This window comes from Tupaia chinensis, unplaced genomic scaffold (genome assembly GCF_000334495.1).
Source record: "Tupaia chinensis unplaced genomic scaffold, TupChi_1.0 Scaffold147554_1, whole genome shotgun sequence".
NCBI classification, from domain to species: Eukaryota; Metazoa; Chordata; class Mammalia; order Scandentia; family Tupaiidae; genus Tupaia; species Tupaia belangeri.
This window is the reverse complement of record NW_006207406.1, coordinates 645,559-666,177: the sequence shown is the minus strand read 5'-3', so window position 1 is coordinate 666,177 and position 20,619 is coordinate 645,559. Positions and strand designations below refer to the sequence as shown.

Sequence of the window (20,619 nt, the reverse complement as noted above, 5' to 3'; positions counted from 1 at the left end):
AGTCAGAGAGACAGAGAAAAAGAGCATTAGTACCCAAACAGGGCCTTGATGCCATGATTTCCTCTCCCCTCCCGCCCCCATCCCAGTCTCTACCCTATATCATGGGAACAAATGTCCCTCATGTGCTCAGAGAGATCACTAGTCACTAGCCTGAAGCCTCATGTCTTGCAGAGCATCACTTTTGAACTCTATACCATTGTCTAGTCCTAAATCTAAATTTTATATAGCTGTTTTTTGGAGAGGGACAGAAAAAGGGCTAGTGGTGAATAAGATAATTTTTTTAAAAGAATTATTTTACTTAATTCTATTTTTTCTTTCTTTTTTTTTTTTTTTTTTTTTTAATTTGCTACTGGGCACATGTACTCACCAGAGAAAGACAGAAAAAGCAAGCCACCAGGTCCAGGACTCAAACTGCAACATTTTTAAGCACTCAGTAAATTTTAACTAGTTAGCTCTAGTTATTTCTTAAAACAATCTCAGTTAAAGCAGTTGCTACTATAATGTTTCTTAGAAAAAGTGTTTTCTAGGCCCAGAATGCTATATCTAAATGTTCGTGTATTCACAACACCAAAACCAGTGTTGTTTGATAAGGTGAAAATAACCATAGATTTACTTTGTTTTCATGTGTAATATATAAATTATCGACAGATGGTTAGAAACTACCTTTATAGGATAAATAATATTTTCTTATTCAACTCTTTCTTTCTCACCCTAAAAGAATCATCACTAATTAATATCATGTAGTAAAATTACTTAATAATGACCAACTCCGTGGTCTGGTACAGTTTGAGTCCTAGACCCAAGGGCTTGAGAAACACTCGAGGCATATGTGCATGTGTGCACGCATGCATGGCCAAAACCCTGAAAAGAGAGAGAAATGGAGAAGAAAGGATTGTGGCGTGACCATTCCCCACTCGGGGTATTTTTCTCCTCTTCTCTCTCTGTCTTTTTCTCATGAGTCCACACAGTTTCTCACACACATTAAAAGAAATTAATAAATTACATATTCCTCACATATTATGGGGAATAGTCCCAGAAAAGAAGTGGACATAGATCTCCTTGGTGATAGAGCAAAGTTTTTGCAGTAGCATTGGCTTTTAATGACAAATGTCAAGAGCGTAACCAAACCTATGGTATTACAGTATTGCCTACACTTCTGTGCTTAAAAATGCCCTACATCTCATAGGAAATATGGAGGGTTAATTCAAGGAGCTCTAAAAACAGTGAAACTACTAAGAGTTTAACAGACTGTTGACTGCCAACCACCGCCTTCATGAGGTTGTTGAAGCATTTTGTCAAAAGGAGTTTCTCTAGTTACTTCCAAAATGCTGTTATGTTTCTTGGCTGGATATAGTCACCAGATAACTGTCTTATAGCTTAAATACTGTTTCATTAAATCCTAGAGTTACTTGATTTTCTAATTAAAACAAAAAAGCGGGCTATCCTGTGGCCTGGTGGTTAAGTGAGCCAGATCCATGTAGCCCACCCCACAATTCAAGTTGTGGACCTTGGGGCTGGAGAAACATACCAGGTGCATGTGTGTGCCTGTGTGCTTACATACCCAAAATCCTAACAGGGTGGAGAAATTGAGAAGCAGTTATGGCAAACCACGCCCCATGAGGTGCTTTCTCAGTTTCTCTGTCTCCCTGTTCCTTTCCAGTGATCACATGCACCCTCTGACACATTTAAAAACAAACAAACTAAAAAGCAAAAATTGAAGGCCTGCTGAAAATCATTTGTAATGGCACTGTAATTCATAAGTTTTTAAAGATACAATGAGCTCATACTTGTACAGTTAAAACTAGGCTAAAAAACATTTGACGAGAAACAAACATACTTGAGACATTTGCTTATAATGGTATTGACTTATAGAGCTTACTGTTCCTGGTAACTAGCTATCTTATTAATGCAGTGGTCAGATGCATAATTAGTGGTATAGGAGTCTAGCTATCTCCTGTGGCATTTTTAAAAATATTCCACTACTGTAGCCTACAGCATCTTGTCTAAAGTTGAGATTAAAATTAGTGAAGCATTTGAGATTCTCTTAAGTGATTTCATGGATGTCTAATACCTAAAAGAGTTTTTCAGTAATGTGAACTTGGTTTGTCCTGTTTGTATAAGAAGACACAGCTATTCTGTAGATGAGGATTTTATTATTTTCTAAATGAAAGTGGTAAGCAAATATTTTTTGTGTTCATTTATCATACATGGCCCTTATAAAAAATTTTTTTCAATTTTAATTACTAACTGAACATTGGAAATTGTAGTGATTTTATGAAGTTCAATTCCTTGAAAACAAAAGGCTAAAAGAATAGGGAAGCATTTTAGGTTTTTTAACTATCCAGCACTAGAGGTAACCTATTACAGAAGCAAGAGAAGAAAGGATACTGTATCAGGAATTTAGAAGACTGGATTTAATGGCCAGCTCTGCTAATGACCAGTTCTGTGATCCTGACCAGTGTACTCTTCCTCTTAGAAATTCATTAATTATTTTTCCTCTGCAGTGGAGGATAATGATCCCCTTTTACCACTCAATGCTGGTTTTAGGAGGTTTATTTAAGATGTGAATATAATGGGGGCTTCAGAAAGTTTATGGAAATGGAATTAAAGTTCAGATTTATTTTGGTAGAACATTTTTAAATCCATACATAGTTGTTTTGTTTTGTTTTGTTTTGTTTTCTTGATATCCATCCCCTTAGGCACTCATTCTCCAGGTACATACCACTTCTTGCTTTACACCTCCTATTTCAACTGTACTTGCTTTTGTCCTCGAAGATATGAAGACATTCTCGGACTCCTCCTTTAACCAAGGAAGGCCTAGCCAAGGGAGTTCATCTTGAACTTGAAAGTTAAATAAGCAAGAAGTATGGATTGGCAAAAGTAACGTTTTGGAAGTTATGCCAAGTTGAAGGAACAGAAAGGAGATAGAAAGAGAGAGGAAAGGCAAAACAAACCAGAAAATGTTGACATGGCGGAGTCACTGTGGGAGGGAAGTGGACGATGAAATTGGTTGGTCCTGTAATGAAGGGAATGTTTTCTGTGGAAGGGCTTGCCTAGCTTTGATAGACAGTGGGAACAAACCCACTGCAGGCCGCGTGCTGAGACTGGTGTCTAAGAGATTTCTTCTAGCTATTTGGATAATTTGGAAGGACTTAAAGCAAGGAAGGCCTTTATCTAGGTTCGAGGTGATAACGGCTTTCAGAGCAGAGAAAGAGCTTAATTTGAGAGAGTCTGGGGCAGACTGGCCAGAGTTGATGACAGGGATTTCTGTTATAATCGTTTTTCCTTGGTTTCTGACATTCAGGCTTTCAGCACATCTTATCATTTTCCTTGGGAATATCTTCTCTGTCTTCGTCTCTTTTTTGGCTTCAGATGCAGTCATACTAATTTAGGCGTTCACTGCAACTTCCAGAGTGTTTCTAAAACATCTGCTGAAACTATTCTTTAGTCCATTTCCCTCATCCTGCTCGTCCTCAATCTACCTCCCTCCATCTATTTTTTTTTTTTTAAAGAGGATTTTTTACCTTAGGGCACATGCATTTGCCAGAAAAAGACAGAGACAGTGAGAGGGGAAGTGAGAAATCACCCCTCAGGGAGGATGGCCATGCCACAGACCCTTCTCCATTTTCCTTCCAGGGTCTTGGGCATGCACACACATGTGTGCAGCATGGTTTTCAAGCCACCAGATCTGGAACTCAAACCGCAGTCAGCCATATGGGAGTCCAGCAATGTAATGGCTATGCCATCTGCAGGCCCCCTTTCTCCACCACTATTTTACAATCTTCTCCAAATACACTTTCAGCAACTTACTTTCTTCAGAAAATTGGAAGAGCCCGTGTTTATCATGTTAAAGGTAAGACTTACAGGCCATGGTAAGAGTAAGGAGGGGATTAGGGCAAGGCTATTTCTCAAAGCAATTGAGCTTTCCAACAGACATCCTGAGGTCTGAAATTTAAATTATATTATTCATCTGTAGCAAATAGAAACTAAAATTGGAGACAAGGAACGATTGGGTGGGAATCAATAGTCCAGTTGTCATCCTTTATGTTGTGTTTTGAGTATAAAAGAATTTACACACACAGGCCATCTTCTTCCCACAGCGGGCCCATTCCTGTTTCCTTATAGTTTTTTCCTCAGCCACTCTCTCTCCCTGAAATTTGTCCTTTCTAAACTGTTATTCAAGATCCATGGTTTACATAAACCCTTTGACTTTTCTCAGGAAGGGTGCTAGTATCTATTTCTAACCAATGCTCTCCTCTCCTTTTGGAGACTCTTACTGTACTTCTGGGTTGTGCTTAATTATGGTCAAAACATTCCCAACTAAAATGTGAAGGAGTAGGCCCCACACACTGGTATCTCCCATAGCAGATGTGTGTAGAACTCGAGGTAGGAGGAGAAAAGCATCATGGCAAATAGGAAAACAGTACTGGGTTCTTTCTGCCCCAGCTTAGTCATTAATGGGACACAGGGCTTGGGGACAGTGCAGCTTGGGGGGCAGGTTGGCATCTATTGGGTTGTCCAAGAAGTCATGATGTATTTTTTTCAGTGCAAAAATGCATCATGACTTTTCTGACAGATCGATATTGTATTCTCTCTAAGGCCTCTTCTGGATTTGGAATTTGATGATTCTAGTAACACGTAACTGACAAATAGAATGTAGTGTGGCGGGAACAGATTATGCAGCAATTTCAAGGTTGCTATGAGCCTAGAGAACAAAGAAGACAGAACTGCCATTGCTAGAAAAGAGTTAGGAGAGAGGTACTGGCTTGGTTAGGAGGGCTGGGCATTGGAGAGTTAGTTTAGTGCTGGCCAGACTTGAGAGTTGGTGGTCGTTGAGATGAGGGTTTTTATTTGTTTTTTTGCTTGTTTGTTTTTGTTTTTGCTTTGCTTTTCTGTCTTTATTCCTTTCATGAGCGATTGATCTTGCCACACTGCCATACCCCCCCCCCAGCCTTGCACCCAGCAGTGATGATGGGCATGCCTGGCATGTTCGAATTGACCCAGGATCCGAACCATGGCCTTCCCGTATAGCTCCAGTGTTGTGGGGAGATGCACTTCTGCCTATGCCACCATAGATGTGCCTGTCACCGAAAGTTTTTTTTGTGTTTTTTTTGTTTTGAGAGTTTTTTTTTGCTATATGGTACATGTGCTTGCCAGAAAGACAGAGAGAGACAGTGAGCCAGAAAGCGAGAAATCACCCCCAGGGGGGATGGCCACACCACAATCCCTTCTCCTCCATTCTCTCAGGATCTTGTGCATGCATGCATACGCGCCTGGCATGAGTTTAAGCCACCCGGTCCAGGACTCGAACTGCGGTCTTCTACATGGGAGTCCAGTGACATAGCCATTACGCCAACTGCTGGTCCCGTCACCGAAAGTTTTTAATACCTGTACTGTACTATAGACAGTAGCAAGTAGCAAGCAGTTTCTGAAGAAATGAGAATTGAGGAATGGAGAAGAGATTGAGACTCATCACCAAACAGGCGCAATGAGCCTGCAGGAAGAAGTGGCTCTAGACAGAGGAAAGGAAGGGGCATTAGCTTTCGAATGAAAGTATAGTTGAAGAGCTGGGAAGGCTGAGTGTCACTAAGTGTAGAGAAGAGGCAATATCCAATGGAGAAGCCAACAATTTGAAAACTGAGGAAAAGTTTGTATTTATTTGATGAACTTGGAGAAAGAATTTCCAACGTGTAGTGAGGTGAAGACAGCCTCTGGGTTGCAGGAGTCAAAGGAGGCAAGAGTAACTAGCCTCTGAGAGGAGGTTCAGTGTGATCTGAAGGGAAATTCAAAAGGCACAGCTGATGGAACCGCGTATGGAGGAAGCTGGAAACTAAACGTGTTTTGCCTAAATTGTCAGCCACCCTACTTCTCCACACAGAGGCTCCCCAGGCTCCTGCACTCTTTTTTTTTTTTTTTTTTTTTGGAGCGGTTTTTGCTATAGGGCACGTGTGCTCACCAGACAGACAGACAGAGAGACAGAAAGCGAGAAATCACCCCCCAGGGGGGATGGTCATGCTGCAATCCCTTCTCCTCCATTCTCCTCTCAGGATCTTGGGCACACACGCACACACACCCGGCGTGAGTTTTAAGCCACCGGGTCTAGGACTTGAACCATGGTTGACTACGTGGGAGTCCAGCAACATAGCCTTTATGCTAACTGCTGGTCCCTCCTGCACTCTCTTGAGAGAGACAGAGAGAGTGAAAGTGAGTAACACTCCCCAGGAGTGATGGCCACTCCACAGTGCCTCCTCCATTCTCTTCTTGGGATTTGGTGCACACAGGCACATGTGCTCGGGTTTGTTTTTCAAGCTGCCAGGTCCAGGAACCGCTGAGTCAACGTGGGTTCCAGCACCTCAACCACCACGCCATCTGCTGGCCCACCTGCAGGCATACTTTTATTACTTCAGAAAAAATAAGTCTAGTTATAAAAGGTAATTTGGGATGGGGTTTCTCTTCCTAAAGAAAGTTAACTTATGCTTTAGATTTTTATAAAAGGCCATGAATTAAAATGATGCCCTACTAAAAAATGGGTTTAAAATTTTAAGCACTACATTTTTATCTTTCCTTTTTAAAAATCTCACTTTTCTCACACCCAGAAGTGAATTTGTGGGGCCAGCTGGTGGCGTAGTGGTTAAGGTGCTGGACTTACACATACCTGATCACAGTTCAAGGTCTGAACGTGGCAGCCTGAAAATCACTCCTGGCATTTGTGTGTGCGCACACTCATGTGTGTGCGTGTGTGTCCAAAATCCCAGGAGGAGGATGGAGGAGAAGGGCTTGCGGTGTGGCCATCCCCCCTAGGGGGTGATTTCTCACTTTCCCTTTCTCTGTCTCGTTCTGTCTATCTCCAGCACCCACACTCACCCTATGGCAAAAACCTTAAAAGAAAAAAAAGTGTATTTGTCACACAGAACTCTGCTAAGTCTAAAGTTAAATGATCTTTTCATGGTAGCAGAACAATGAGAACAGTATCCATTGTAATGTTTTCTCCAAGAAGATGTTTACCCATTCTTATAACTAATAATAGTTAATGTTACCACTTGATTTTACATTCAGGTAGTTTATCTCTTGAAGAAGTACTTATTCTTTTATTTCTTTGTACTTATTTTCTACTTCCTTTATTTACTTTTTATTTCTAACTATATATCTTATAATCCTGATTAGTAAACTTCTAAATCTACAGCAAAATTTTGGGAAATAATTGACAATAGTAGATGTGTTTTGGCTAAGTGATGGGACCATGGGCATCTCCATCTTTTAATTTGGGGCAGCGATGAGGCCAGAAACCACCATTTTGTGTTTCTGTATTTCGATTTGGATATGAGGGTATGGAGACTAGTTCACAAACTGCTGTGTTGCTATTAAACCTTACTGAAATCTGACTTCCCCATCATGTTCTGTCAGCAATTTGGGAAAGCATTCCCACAGGGACAGTTTGGTGACTTCGGATACAGTACATCATGGAAGAGACTCAGCGATATTTACAATTTCCGCTTTTCTTTCTGATGTACAAGTCCATGATAAAATGTTGAAGGAGAATGGAGAGAGATGCAGGTATGGCCGTCCTCCGTGGGGTGTGATTTCTCACTTTCCCACTCTTTTTATCTAGCAACTAAAAAGAAATTTAAAAAGACATTAAAACACAAAAAAGATAGGTTATTAAAAAAATAAGCTGTTGAAGTTATGAAGAAAACAAAGTTCATAGTAAAACAGACATTGCTCTAGAAATTATGTTTTCCTGGTGGAGAATCTTGGGGAGAAAATTAGTAACCTGTTTGACCCTCAAACTACAAGCTAATCTCTGATAAAATGTGAGGAAATGGCAAGTCACAACTTATTCTCAAACATTTTCATTTTTTATTTCTAGCATGCTATTCAAGTTTTGCAGTTATTCAGTTATCTCTTACTTCTCCCCACCCGTATTAAATATATTAGAAAACTAAGAGTGTATGTGTTTTTAACATCAAATTGAATTAGTATAAGAATCATTTTGTGTTGTTGTTGCTGTATCATGTGCGTTTCTAAAACATGATTAGCTACACTTCTAAAAAGCACCTTTCAGTGTGTGACTCGGAGAAATGTAAACGATATAATACTGCTCACTAAAGCATTTTCATGTAATGATATGCAAAAGTAAGTATATAATGAAAAATTGTCACACACTATGGCACTGAGCCAAATGCATAGATTTCAAGTTTAAACATTTAGTTCTGTGTCCTAGTAACTAAGGTTTACCTGTTTCTTTCTTGTGTTTTTTTTCATAGAATTTAATTCCATTTCGACCTTCGATTCAGTTCCAAGGGCTCCAAGGGGTGAGTACTCGTACTAATTCAGAAAAAAAAAAAAAAAAAGAATATTCTTACATGTTTTAAACTTTTAAAATATGTCTTAACATAACCGTTCACTCATCTTTCAAATTTTGTGACCAAATGAAAATTTCTGGCATCTTTGATTAAGATGCTTAAATTATATTCTTAATTTATTTAAAAATTAGTTCAGATATAGTTGTTGATAGAGTGACTTTTTTCTCAAGTCATGAGTAAATGCATGTTTGAACCTTTTAATTGAAGTGTAGCATATGTGAATATATTTTACCACAACTAAATTCCTATATGGAATTATTATTTTTCAGACAAGTTATAATTATTTCATTGTTTCTATTAACAAAATTGTGCTGTCTGTACACTTAATTTTTTCAAATTATACATACTAAGAAATGAAATAAATAAATAGAAATTGAGTTTTTCCAATATACAACAGTTTTCAGTGTCTATCAGCACATTTAAAAATATAATAAATGAAATGGATCTATAAATTTGGGGGTTATAATAGATGGTAAACTATAGTAGTGTCAGTATTTTTAAATTGTTACTATTAATAGTTAATATTGATAGGCAGAATCAATCATCCTTTTTTGCTTCCTCTTAATATGCAATTCTGTATTTGTTCCTACATGCTGTCTATATATTAATAGTATGGAGGTTTGGAATGTCTATAAATGTGTCTTAGGGATATAGAGAAAAAGCAAGCAGAGAGACAAGGTCGTCGTTTGATTATTATAAATCCACATATTTGTTTAGTTATATCAACATGCAAAAATGTCAGTGTAAATACAGTCTCTCTAATCTTTATAACTTGAAAACATCTCAAGAGTCAGACTATTTATATCATTCACCACAGACTAAGAGTACTTCTAAATCTGTTGTGTGATGCTAACTTAAAGGCGATGTCAGAGCTTTGCTTCTACATGACGGCTTTACAATGAAGTCCTGTTTTCCCCCAGTGACTGAGTGTTCATGAATGGGATCTTAATTGGAACAAGTGTTCTTCTGAATTTTGTTGTATAACTTTTAAGGTAATCTTTAGTGCTGATTCTATATTTGAGGAGTTGGTTCAGTTTATATTTAAGGCTTCTTGAGTGTTCCTTCACTCTCCTTCAATCTTTGTGACATCGGTAATATCTAAAGGGATGTTCCAGAGGCAGCCTTGAGTCCGAGAGCCAAGGAGCACTTCATGGACGTTCAGTTAAGGGCTATCTGGGAAGAGAGAGCAATATGTATGGGGAAAGTGCGAGATTGGAACAGCTTTCCTCTCACCAGGAGCTGTGGCGCCATCACTGTGTTCTGGGTCTGCCTTCCCCTCATTCTCTTTCTCCCAGTTGGCATATCAAGGTCCGCAGGGAAATACAAGTAAGGCTATTTTCTTAGGAGGCACCAAGTTAGATTCAAAGACTAAGTGATGAGGAGACAATCTGTGGAGGCTTTCAAACTTTCGATTCTGACACATGTAGCTGTAACAGTGTGGGAAGGAACGTACGTGGTTTTCTCTGGCAAAGTAGTTGCCCGCAAGTCCTAGGCGCCATTGCAGAATGGGGAGTTTACATTGAGATCTTAGGCCTTTCCGAGTTTTCTCACCTGCCTCCCCCTTCAACCTTCCTGTTCCCATATGTCCACGTTCTCTCCATTTATCTTGGCTTGCTTTGACTCCCTCTTCCTTCTCTATGGGCTGTTCCTTGCCTGCATACAATTTACTGATAATGATAATTCACATAGAAATAACTGATGGTTTTAAATCCTAATGAGTGTTTGACTTTTAACCGCTAAGCCTTCTCACACAAATGGATCATGATTAGACTTGGTAGAGTGGGTAAGGTGTGGAGGTGCTGCAAACTGGAGCCGTAGGATGCTTGGCCCTACCTTGCTTATTCTGGGTCTGTCTCCTCGAAACCCCCCACCCTTTTTATTATTCTAACTGGGAACAAAATATATGGACTCAGCATTGTTTTAGAGCTGCAGCTGCATTCCATCCACCCCTCCTCCCTCTCTCTGCAGAGCTCTCCCCAGCCCCTCCGGTCTTAGTAAAAACAAAGAGTCATTGCAGGAGAGAGAGTGGGTTGGCACAGCCCACAGGGACTACCAGAGCCACCAGTGTGAGGGTCTTCTGTCTATTGCTTCTCTGTTTTTCTCAAGAGCCATGATAACTTAACATCACCCGTGCCGATTTTCTTAAAAACTTTCTGAAGAAGTTTGCTTACAGTTTTGCTCTGTGGAAAATGTGTAGAGCTTTATAATGCAAGGTTTCAACTTGTATTCCCCACAAAAGATATTTTTCTTAGTGAAAACTTTGTCTTCTTACATCAAACATTATTGAAAATGTACCTTAATGATCGTGATAGTGTCATATATAGGCATATTTAAAGAATTATTAAAATATAAAAGTAAGCAGGCATTATTAAACATTTTTCCTGTTTTCTTAATGAAGCTCAAGTTAACTGCATAGTTTTGCTCTTTCTTGTTACTAAGTATAGGGTTTTTTTCCCCCCTAGTAATGTATTTAAAAGTCCAGATTTGAGTCTTGACAGATTAGCTTTTAAGCATGTTTACTTTGTTCCTAAATATGTTCTCTTAGGTTGTGGTGTCCTTCTAAATAAATGGCAGATGGAAACCACACAACAGCAGTATGCTGTTAAAGAGTGAAAATTGTAAGAATCATCAATTACCTGGACTCTTATCATCACAGTGAGCAACAACTTTCAAAGCATAAAAATATTGTGTTCTTCAGAGTTCATCCCACCTCTTTCCTTAATGGAAGTGTACCCAGGAAATTAGATGGTCATTGAAGACATTTTCTGAATTCAGAAAGATGAAGGTGTACCAATAGGAGCAGTTGGTTGTGATTTCTAAACTCATAAATACCAGAAGCTAAACAAGTCACTCCAGAAGTCCTTGTTTATTCTGAAGAGTGTAGGCCAACCAGTTACTCTCACAAATCTAACCCATCCCCACTATAGTAATAACTAGAAGTTTATTAGGATTATAAATATCCTAGACTAGCATATTTAAACAGAAAAGGTGGCTGGTGTGCTACCATATTGACATCTTCAAGTTACAGCATTCAGAGGTTATATGTACTCAGTTTCCAAACGCTTTCTCTTTATGGTTAAGGAAGCTGGAGGACAAACACCAGCAGATTTCTGCCTTTTTATTTTAACCAGATGCTGAAATTGTACCAAGGTGAAATTTTCCAAAGATGCAGGTTCTCATGAATGTTTAAAAAACAAGTTGTAGACATCCAATGCAATAGCAGCTTGGTGGAGCTCAAAGTGATATTTATAGACAGAAGGTAAACTGTCAAGGAATTCAAACCATTAGATACTTGTTATTTGGACCAAGACAAGGGATCTTTGATTTATTGGATCAACTAGCAACAGAAAATAAAAAGTAGTGTGGCACAAACTCTTCCCCCTTTGAAAGCATCCTTCTGGTCATGATAGAAGAGAAACTATAATTCATATCAGAGGACTTCCTCTCCAGGAGTCAGGTATACAGAACCAGAGAGATCCCCCTGGGACAGAGACTACTTTGATTATGGCAGGTCAGAATATGAACATTCAAGGAGAGGACGTTCTTATGATGATAGCATCAAGCCACAAAGCAGGGACTAAGAAAAACATAGAGAAAGAAAGATGGATCAGAAAACATCCTGAAAATTCCCATCTCCTGGGAGAAGAAGCCCAGAACCACCAATAACCCTGAGTTCCTCTGCTCAGGAAGAAACTACTGCAAAGAAAAGGAAAGATGAGCTGGATCCACCTCTCACCCACACTGGTGGAGCCTATGTTCCTCCTACAAAGCTCAGGAGTATGCAAGAACAGATGACAGAAAAAAATAGCTCATCATAACAAAGGATGAGCTGGGAGGCCTAAAGAATTCAGTCAATGGGGACCAGCATGTAGTCGACCGCAGTTCGAGTCCTGGACCCCATGGCTTAAACTCACGCTGGGAGCATGTGCATTCGTGCCCAAGATCCCGAGAGGAGAATGGAGGAAAAGGGATTGAGGCATGGCCATGCCCCCTGGGGAGTGATTTCTTGCTTTCTGACTCTCTCTCTCTTTCTGGTGAGTGCACACACCCTTTAGCAAAAACCTTTCCAAAAAATAAATAAATAAAAATAAATCAATGGTCTTACCAGCAAAGTCAACACTGCTAATGTAAGTATTATCATTCAAGAGCTTCTCCAGGAAAATATAGTTAGAGGAAAAGACCTGCTGTCTAGATATCTCTTGCAAGCACAGAGTGCTTCTCCAGTCTTCACCCATGTTTATGCAGCATTTATGGCAATTATTAACCCAAAATTTCCACAAATCAAATTAATCCTCAAAAGGATAATTCTTAGTTTTTGAAAAGAATATTGAAGAAATGATAAGTAACTTTGTCTGACTGCTTCAAAATTTGTGGCACATCTTATTAACCAAAATGTAGCACATTAGGTTTTATACTTAGACATGCTCACTTTGCTCTTGGAAAGACCAACAGATGATAGTGTCAAAGTGGCTATTGGTTTTCTCAAGAAATGTGGCCTCAAGTTAATACAGGTTTCACCAAGAGGGATCAATGCAATATTTGAACACCTTCAAAGCATTCTGCATGAGTCTGAAATTGACAAAAGAGCTCAATATATGATTGAAATGATGTTCACTGTAGGGAAGGATGGATTCAAGGACCACCCAATTATCCAAGAAGGGCTTGACTTACTGGAAGAAGATGATCAGTTCATCCATATGCTGCCTTTGGAGGATGACTATAATCCTGACGAGTTCTTAATGTTTTCAAGATGGGCCCTAATTTTACAGAGGCTGAAGAGAAATACAAAGCTATTAAGAAGGAAATTCTTGATGAAGGAGACAGTGACTCAAATATAGACCAAGATGCTGAAAGTAGCAGAGAGGAAGAGGGAGAAGATAAAGAAGGACAAAAAGTAACAATTCATGACAAAACTGAAATTAATCTGGCTTCATTTTGACACACAATTTATCTTAGTATTCAGTCAACTTTAGACTTTTAAGAATGTATGCACAAATGTCTGAAAATGGAATTTCCTAGAAGTCAAACAGAAGAACTCTGCCACATGATACTTGATTGCTGTGCCCAACAAAGGACATATGAGAAATGTTTGGCTTATTAGCAGGGCAATTTTGCATGCTAAAAAAAGAATACATGGAATCCTTTGAAAGTATGTTCAAGCAACATATGATACCATTCATTGCTTGGAAACAAACAAATTGAGAAATGTCACTAAGATGTTTGTGCACCTTTTACACACTGATTCACTTCCATGGAGTGTTCTTGAATGTATAAAACTGGGTGAAGAAACAACTATATCATCTAGTAGGATTTTTGTCAAAATATTTTTTCAGGAACTGTGTGAATATATGGGTATTCGTATACTTAATGTGAGATTAAAGGGTGAAACCCGTTGGCTGTTCTTTGAAGGATTGTTACCCTGAAATAATTGAAGAAACACTCTATTTGCACAGTAAAAGTATTAGAAGAAAAGATAGATCAAAGTCAGGAAAGGAATAGAAAACATTCAGGTTCTAAAAGTGATGAAGATAGGCATGAGAATGCCGCTGACAGGCGATGGGAAAAATCTAATATATTGTGAACAATCCAGAGAATCAAAGAAAAGTCAAAATCAACAAAGAAAAAGGTCTCCAGCAATGCAAAAATAATTCCACAAGTCATGATGGAAACTGGATGTGACTTATATTCAGTTGAAACAAATGATTTTTTTTGAGGGGGGGGGAGGTTTTCGCTATAGGGTACGTACGCTTGCCAGACAGACAGAGACAGAGACAGAAAGCGAGAAATCACCTCCCAGGGGAGATGGTCACACCGCAATCCCTTCTCCTCCATTCTCCTCTCGGGATCTTGGGCATGCACGCACACACGCCCGGCATGAGTTTTAAGCCACCAAGTCCGGGATACGAACCACGGTCGACTACGTGGGAGTCCAGCAACATAGCCATTACGCTAACTATTGGTTCCCAACAAATGATATTTTTTACAATGATTTATGAATTCTATAGAATTCTTGTATAAAGTACTGATTTGTATTTGTAAATTTTTTAAATGTTTTCACTTCAACATATTTTATAATTGGTGCATCTCTAGGACCTCCACATGAAATTATTTGAAAATTTTCATCAGAAAGGGATTGCTTATATTTTGTAAATAAAATGATCTGATGCTCATTTTTTTAAAAAAGCAAATTGTATTTTTATGCTTTTTGAAAGTTTCTTATCTAAAGATACACAGTTGCTAGAAACAGAGTTGTAACTCACGTCCTGGTCTTCACACTGCTAGGAGGAGAAAGTTCTTTCACTATGTTGCATAGCTAAGAAAACACAGATGCTCAGCCTACCTACAGTAGTGTGCTGTTGCTACTGCTTGGAGGGCTAAGGCCTCACGGGCAGGCCAGGTTCAATTCTGGCCTAACCTAAAAAGCTGGGTGTGTAATTGACACAAGAATGAAAAGTTATTTGCTGGTAATAATGTATATAATAATGTCTTCGTTTTGACTGATGCCTGTGCTGGAAAGGGCAATGTTGTATACTGTAAAGATGTGTAGTGATTAAATGTAAAATTTTTAAAATAAAATAATTAATTCATTAATTAAAAAAAAAAAACTCAGTGTAGTGACAGGCACCTGTAGTCCCAGCTACTTGAGAGACTGTGGCAGAAGGATCTTGACTTAGCCAGATCCTGTCTAAAACACCACACACACACACAAACACACACACACACACACACACACACACACACACACAACAAGGGACGGGGAGAAGAGATGCTGGAAGCAAATTAGCTCTGTGTTTGCTTTTAATTGTTGAAGACTTTGTGTGCTTGCATAAGAGAAAGGAAGAGAGATGACCTCCCCACACACACAATGGTGTGTGGTTGCAGCACAATCCCTTCTCCATTTCGTATCCTGTTGGGATTTGGGGCATGCATGCACATATGCCTGGCGTGTTTTTCAAGCCACTGGTGCTAACATTTGAACTGCAGTGGGTCACATGGGATCCACTAGACTACAAAACTAGCCTATAGCGATATTTTCACATAAGGCAAGTTGTTACTGATGCAGTTATCAACTACTGTAATTATTTTAAACTATAGTTTTAAAAGGTACCTAATCAATGAATATGCAAATAGGTTAATTTAGTATTCTGTTTATTTCTTAATCATTGCAGAAACCTTCTTGCAACTCTTTTAGGTGCCAGGTACTTGGTTAAGTGCTTATTGTGCAAAAAGGTACAAGGATGGGTAAAACACAGGCTCTGCTCTCGGAGAACACAGAGTTTGCCAAACACATGCAAACTAATACTTAGGAAAAATTAACCATGTAGATTTTATCCAGAACCCTCTACTATAGAAACAGGAGAGACTATCAGGACTGAGCTTACATGTATATTTCTGAATGGCATGGATTGGCATTTTAAACAAAGTTTTTAATAGATACAAAATGTTATATCCTGGGACACCCTGTGGCCTAGTGGTTAATGCAGCTGGATCCCATGTGACTGATCATGTGATTTGAGTCCTGGACCCTACAGCTTTGAAAAACACACTAGGCTTGTGTTGAAAATCCCAAAAGGAAGGAGAACTAGAGGAGAAGGGAATATAGCGTGACCATTCCTCATGAGGGATGTTTCTTGCTTTCTCTCTCTAATTTACCTTCTGACAGTTTTTTAAAACTATATGTTATATCCTAGAAATAGGTTTGTAAAATTCCAGTAGACTTATTAAGAACTCATGTACATACCAATGCGTGCACATGCACACACACACACACACACACACACACACACACACAGGCCAATCTGTGGTATGTTATAATTGAGATAAAATCTGGAATGGCAAAATTTCAATAGCAAATAATGGCTACATCTGCTGTCACATGGTTGCCTTGCAAAGTGGAGCTGCCCGTGGCCACAGGAACTCTTGTCCAGAGAGTGATTGCCCTAGGACAGTGAGAAATAATGTTAACTTTGTCATGGTATCAGAGAGTCCAGGCTCCACTATTCACTCAGTTTTTGTTAAAGAATATTGTCCAAAGTCCTTTCTAATTTAATTGCTTTCAGACTCAGCAATCCCAGAGGCTTTTGAAAAAAAGTTCATTTTGCATATGAAGTTTTTAGAAATCATTATTCAGAGGGCTTGTATTCTGACCAAAAAGAGAGCTAGAAATCCCCCTCTACACACACACATACACTGAGGCATGGTCACTCTGTAGTTCCTTCCCCATTTCTCCATCCTGTTAGGATTTTGGACACATGCACACATGTTCTCAGTGTGTTTTTTAAGATGGAGGTGGACAGGATTCAAACTACAGTCGACCATATGGGAGTTGACTCCTTTAACTACTAGGCTACAGGCCTGGCCCTAGAAATTACTTGTAAGAAAAGGGCCGAGAATAGAAAATATGTTCTGTATGTACCAGGCAGTGCCTCCTGTGAAACACTGAGTCACACACACACTTCCAGGAATGAGCAAGGAGTAGCCAGCCAAACGAGTTCTAAATGTATGCTTCCCAAAAAGGCACGGTGATCTTCTGAAGATTAAATCAGCATTTAACTGGGAACCTAAAGGCCTGAATAGTGCTATAAAATTTTTGCAGTAGAGTCATTAACTCCAAAGAACAGAGGGTTGGATTTTTCTTTTTTCTTTCACTCTCTCGTGTTTTTTAATCTCCAAATTTAGTAAAACACTCAGAAATACCTCATCAATTATTTACTTTACTTTGTGGGTACTGGAGAGAAGATTGGGCCTGAAAAACAAAATTATACAGTATTTGAAATTAGTAGGCAATTTCAGCCCTTCTGAAAATGCTTCCCAGAGACTGCCCATCTTTCCTACTTGGTGGAAGCAAAGATAACTAACTATCAGCTTGGAAGAAGCAGCAGAGATAAAAATAACCCCCCAGCACCACCATTCCTTCTTAGATGATATGCCTTAACTCTGACTTCTCTGCCCTGCCATTTTGGTTTGGCTAGTCCGCTGGTTTTGCCAAAGGTTGTGTTTAGCCGTCTGCTCTGAATGCTGCTGAGTAACAGCAGAATGTAATTAATACTAGAGAAGGTTAAAATTACATCCTATTGTAATGGCGGTTCTTTCATATACACACACACACACACACATGCATGTATGTACATATATGTGTGTGTATATATATATGTATATATATGATAGTGGTGGGCATATAGATAGCATTTATTTTAATATTTACTTTGAATTACAACTTTTAACCACATATTAATTTACTAATGTGTTAATAAAATATTAAATTACCTAACTAAGAAAATACTCAGCTTTTATAGACATAAACACATACCCACTTTTTTTCAAGTTTATTTAATTTTTTTATTTGAGAGAAAGAGAGAACGAGCACAGTTACCCTTGACAGGGTGTCACCATGCTGAGTCCCCCAGCCTCCCAGGCAGCCAGGATCACAAGTCCATGAGGTGGCACCCTACCACCTGGACCACTGTGACTGGGCCCCCACACACATTTTTTTTTATTTCATTTTAGCCGTGGGTATGGGCTGCCCCTAGAAACCTATGTTATCTCAAATAGTAATTGAATCATAACTTGAAGCTACTGCGCGTTGACCAACTTCTCTCTCTCTCTTTTTAAGTTCATTGATTTATTTCTTCCATGAGAAAGAAAGCAAGAGATAAGGAGAGAGAAACGAGCCCCGTCAGTTGGGTTTGCATCACAATCTCTCCCAGCCTTTCAGCCAGCCAGTGTCACGGGCATGAGCATGTTCCCAGCGTGTCTAGGTTGGCCCAGCAGCTTAACCCCCATCTTCCATCTGGCTAGCAGCATTGCAGGGCGTTGCGCTACCACTGCACCACTGCTGCTGGACAGGGCCGGCCAGCAGGGTTTCTCAGTCCCCCATCCCGGTCTTCACACTGTGGCCAGGTACAACAGGCACCAACCAGCGTTACAAAGAGGACTTGGCCCAGCCTTCACAGCGGCTTGAAACAGAGAGGGAGGGAGTGTGACTCTGACATATGTTTCTGGCAACTTAGGGAACTATTTCAAAGCACTCCTGTATGGGCCGTGGCAAGAAAAGCCCACAAATCAGGGTGCTTATCCTGCTCTGGCCTTCACTAACCTGCATCATCCTGGAAAACAAGCATCCGGAACTCTGACTGAAATCTGGAACGGCCACATACAGCATAACTCGTGCTTGCCATCTTCATTCAGCAAATATTTACAAATACACGTTGTGTGCCAGGTCCTACAGTGTACACTGCGTAGACAAGGAGAACGTGCCTTCCAATCATCGGCTCTTGCTGACAGTCTGTGTGTGTGGTAGTAAAATCTATCACTGATGGCTTTGCTTTTCTTGTTTCCTACCAAAAATTGAAACTTGTGAAATTGAGTCATCAAGAAAGTCATGACGTGTTTTTTCATAGAAAAATACTTTCCCAACAATCTAATATATTACAGTGTCACTTTAATGGTACTCACTTATTTAAACTTGGAAAATAATAATCTCTTACCATTTTATGACACCTTATGATCTTTATAGGCAAACCATTCCTTAAATTTGAACCATGATCATTATTTAAATATTGACGTCTTACTATTGTAAAGCCTTGTTCTAGGCCCTCAAGTGACCTTTATTTTTTTTTTAATATGGTTGCTGACTTCTTTTTTTATAATTATTTTATTAACTTTATTTACTTTAATTTGACCAGATAGGGACAGAGAGGGAGAGAGAGAGAGATGGAAAGAGAGAAAGCAAGCCACATCTGGGATTCAAACCATAGTCCACCATGTGGGAGTCCAGCACACTTAACCGCCATGCCACCTTCCAGCCCCTCAAGTGATTTTCTAAGAGCTTTATTTAAGAAAGTCAAAATATAAAGCAGGGGGGAAAAATACAGAATATATCTATACCCAGAACTTATTTCAAACACTATTTAATGCAACAGAATATAGTGTCATTGATTACAAAGTGTGTGTGTGTATGGGTGGGTGTGGGTGTGTATGTGTATGTTTCATTTTGTTTCTTCTTAACATTTGAGGTCTTTTAACTTGAAATGCATCTTATTAGGAGTGGCATGTAGTCATTGTTTATAGTCTGTCAGTATTTTATATTATGTAGTAGTACATAAAATCACGAATTGTCTCATAACTGCTGATTTCACAGATTCAATGAACTATAGTAATACAGGGGAGTATGTAGAAATACTAAATACCTCAATAGATTATTTTCAAAAGCGTTATTCCCCAACCTCACCCTTCACTTGCTTATTATTGTTAGTTCAATATGTTAAATAATCTGGAGGATTTATGGAGAAGGTATAATTTTATAACCGTTCTTGAATTGTAATTTAAACTAGAAGGGACAGAGTATGAAATAAAAATATTCTCAACTTTGCCTTTGGAACAAAAGCATTTACTTATAAAAGTAATTTGTTTACAAAACAAGTTTAGGATAAAAGAATTTACTGACTTAAGGACTTAAAAGGCCCAGAGATATGCTTTAAAACTAAAGAGTTTGCGTTTATCAGGCTAAGAATTTTCAAATCTCTCTAACTCAAGTCTTATCATTTATATTAGCATAAAATACACACTTACCATTTCTGTTGTTTTGTTTATATGTTCCTATACAGCTAAAATGTATTGAATATTACTCACTGAGAACCTCACGCATGTAATATTTAATCCTCACAGCATTGCTACGAAGCATATACGCCCGTTTTGCAGAAGTGTAAATTGTGATTCTAAACTTATATGAAGGAGCTTCAAAAAGTGTCTGGAAAAGAGGAATGAAAATACAAGTTTAATTTCAAAAAATAATTTGAAGGGGTCAGCAGGTGGCATGGTAGTCAAGGTGCTGGATTCCATATGGCCAACCATGCTCCAAGTCCTGGACCTGGCAGCTTGAAAACCATGCCAGGTGCAGGTACATGAGTGCCTAAAATTCTGAGAGGAGAATAAAGAAGAAGGGATTGCAGTATGGCCATCCCCACTGCGGGATGATTTCTCACTTTTCCACTCTCTTGGTGAGCACATGCACTGTATGGCAGAAACCTAAACAAAACTAAAATTTGCAATGCTTGTATACCTTTTATGGCACACATTTTCAATGATCTTCTTAAAAGTTCATCATTATCAGTTGACAAAGCTCACACATAGTGAAGGAGCCTGCACTGAAATATCGTCGTCTGTCCCACTCTAGACCTGTTCTCATCACTACAGAGCCATCTCCCTGTAATAAATGCCCAATGAGCGTTTTTACTCACACTTACATTCACATAGA

The 20,619-nt window shown here is 39.1% G+C and overlaps 1 protein-coding gene and 1 pseudogene across 1 annotated transcript in view; both read left to right on the top strand.

Moving 5' to 3' along the window:
• ELL2 (elongation factor for RNA polymerase II 2) overlaps positions 1-20,619 on the top strand; it is a 111,397-nt gene that overhangs the window by 12,226 nt on the left and 78,552 nt on the right. The window contains exon 2 of the mRNA XM_006169874.2: positions 8,265-8,312. Coding sequence (XP_006169936.1) covers positions 8,265-8,312 — 48 coding nt within the window. The remainder of the gene's footprint in view (positions 1-8,264; positions 8,313-20,619) is intronic.
• LOC102479739 (pre-mRNA-splicing factor CWC22 homolog pseudogene) lies at positions 12,419-14,097 on the top strand (annotated as a pseudogene).